The sequence below is a fragment of the Pecten maximus genome, unplaced genomic scaffold (assembly GCF_902652985.1).
Source record: "Pecten maximus unplaced genomic scaffold, xPecMax1.1, whole genome shotgun sequence".
Classification (NCBI taxonomy): domain Eukaryota; kingdom Metazoa; phylum Mollusca; class Bivalvia; order Pectinida; family Pectinidae; genus Pecten; species Pecten maximus.
The window spans coordinates 1-2,648 of record NW_022980653.1 but is presented as its reverse complement, the minus strand read 5'-3'; the positions used below and the strand labels follow the sequence as shown (position 1 = coordinate 2,648).

The 2,648-nt window shown below is 42.1% G+C and overlaps 1 protein-coding gene across 1 annotated transcript; it reads right to left on the bottom strand.

The window, feature by feature from the left end:
• Positions 1–1,134: 1,134 nt before the first annotated feature.
• LOC117319595 lies at positions 1,135–2,187 on the bottom strand (the record flags this gene model as incomplete). Its single annotated transcript, XM_033874375.1, has 1 exon — positions 1,135–2,187. A coding segment is annotated over one exon (1,053 nt), but the record flags the coding sequence as incomplete, so codon positions are not given.
• Between the last annotated feature and the right edge of the window lie 461 nt (positions 2,188–2,648).

Below are 2,648 nucleotides of genomic sequence, written 5' to 3'. Positions count from 1 at the left end.
CGGTAAGTCTTCTAGGCATTGGAAAGTTCAAAATCTTGCTCGGTTATTCAGGTCTTCTTTATAATATCCTATAAGTTCCGTATATTTATGTCATTTAGGGTTGCCTACGGTCATTCCACATCTTGGCCAATGCCACCAGTTTTGTCTTTTTGTTAATTTTAGATTTTGATATGTTTTTCATGAGTTGTTCGTTTGGGTGTGACTCAATCCGAACGATATTTTGTTTGGGAATTTATGTTTGCGGTGAGCCCGAAGTGCAGACGAATCCACAGGCCCTGGACCCCCCCAGTCTCTCCGCTTGGACCACAAATGAATTTTATTGAGTAAACGATCACTATTAACAGAGTTAACTCGACAGTATAGACGAAATACTTCGATGTGTTGCTTACTTTGCGTAGATAACCATCCCATGTCTCCAATCATGCCGACGTTAGAGGTGTTCTTGGATGCACCCATAAAAACTCTCATAGCGCGATTTTGGACATTGTTTATCTCTTTTCTTTGGGGCTGTCCCCAAATACCGGAACAGTAAAGAAGGACAGGCTCAACAAGACTCTCATATAACTTTGTGAATACTGAATAAGTCATTCCACCGGCACTATAAAACTTAGAGATGAGGAGACCGAGGGCTCGGCTTGCGGATTTAGACAGTTCTTTCACCGCGATGTTCATATCGGCGTAATCGTCGAACCAGAGTCCTAAGTATTTATAACGGTCTTACGTTCAAGAGAGTGTCCATTACAGGTGAACGAAAACTGAGTAGCAGGTATACTTTTATGTCTAAAATGCATGACTTTAGTCTTTCCAGCGTTAACAGAAAGGCGCCATCGAGAACACCAAGATGAGACAATGTTCAGAAGGGATTGGAGACCCTCTTCTGATGACGTCATTAACACAATGTCGTCGGCGTAAAAGAGACAGCTAAGCAAGACACCATCGATGTCAATACCAAATTCTGAAGCGTTAAGTTCCTCAATCAAGTCATTAATGTAAATTGCAAAGAGTGTTGGGGAGGCTAAACAACCTTGTTTTACCCCACGTGACACAGATAGCCAATCAGTGTGTAGGTTGTTGACGCGCACGCAGCAAGAAACACCATCATAAAGAGCAAAAACAGCCTTGAAATCTCACCTTTTATTCCAGTCTGTAGAAGTTTATACCATAAACAGTCCTGACGACCGTATCAAAGGCTTTGCGTAGGTCTATAAAGCATGAATAGGTCGACTGTTTAGCGTTGATGCAATTTTTCACGACGCTGTATAGCGAATACACGTGGTCCTGACAACTTCTATCCTTCCTAAAACCATTCTGCGCGTCGTGTAGAATATTATTTTCCTCTAGCCAGGAAGAAAGACGACGGTTGAGGATATTGCAATAAACTTTACAAGGAACGGACAATAGGGTTATACCTCGGTAAGACAAAGGGTCCATAGGATCAGTACTATTTGGTTTGACAAGAGGGTTGATGATACCCTGCTTCCATTTATCAGGGACAATTCCATGGTCGAAACAATAGCTGATCAATGAGAACATGATATCCACGCAGGCGTCGTTTTTTAACACTTCCGCCGGAATACCGTCGACTCCAGCCGCCTTACCTACTTTGGTACGACATATTGCGTCCAGCACCTCCTGTCGTTGTATAGGTGCGTTGAGGTTTGATACATCCTGGTTGTTGTTTAATGGCACTGTATTATTTGTAACACGACCCTTCACCATCTCAAGGTGATCATCATCATACGTTGTAGCTTCTATGTCGTTTGGCGCGTATAGACTTTCGTAGTCTGTTCGCCAACGTTCCAGAACATCGTGTGTGTTACTAATGATGTTTCCGTCGTCATCTTTAACAAATAGAGGTATATGTGAAGTTCTGTGATTAGCGATTCCTATATTCCCGATATCCTTCCAAAAATCCCTTGAGTTAGGTTGCTCTAATATATCATGTAGATCATTCACTTGTTTTGCCTGAAACTGACGTTTGACTTTCCTGTGTAACTTATCGAATTCTTTCCGTTCTGTACAAAACAATTGCTTCAAACGGCGTTTTTGAGATTTATTAGTATCTATACATCTAAGCCAAGCACGCTCCTTGGTAGCAACGGAGTTCCATTTACTCTTCAACTCATCGTTCAATATGGTTTTGTAGTCGGTTTTACGGAAGAGTCGATGTTGGTTTTCGCGTGGACTCTCATACCGGCATTGTCCATATTAAGATGTAAAAAGTCAACAAAATCGTCATATGCAGAATTAACATCTGCTCTATTGCTTAAATGGTTTTCCAGGCGTTCAATAGTTGCGTTTTATTGGGTAGGTATTGGTGTCCGAGTAGGAAGTCATTTGGAACTTTTTTGGCGTTATATCGGGTGCCAGAAGTCACGCTACCACCAATCTCGTGATTACACTGCATATTGGAAATATTAACATTCACGGGAAGTAGCAGAGCGCATTCCAATAGAGAGTGATCCGGGTATGACATAGCTGGAATACCGTCAATGCTCTCAATCACTGCAGACATAGTCCGACTTTAAAGTCCGTAACGGATGCAGCTGATCGTGCGGTACAATCATATATGACTACCGTCTTCCCTGGCGGAATACAGGAAATATTCACGTCAGCTTCTCGGGTAATCGAACTTTCCCCTGATAATC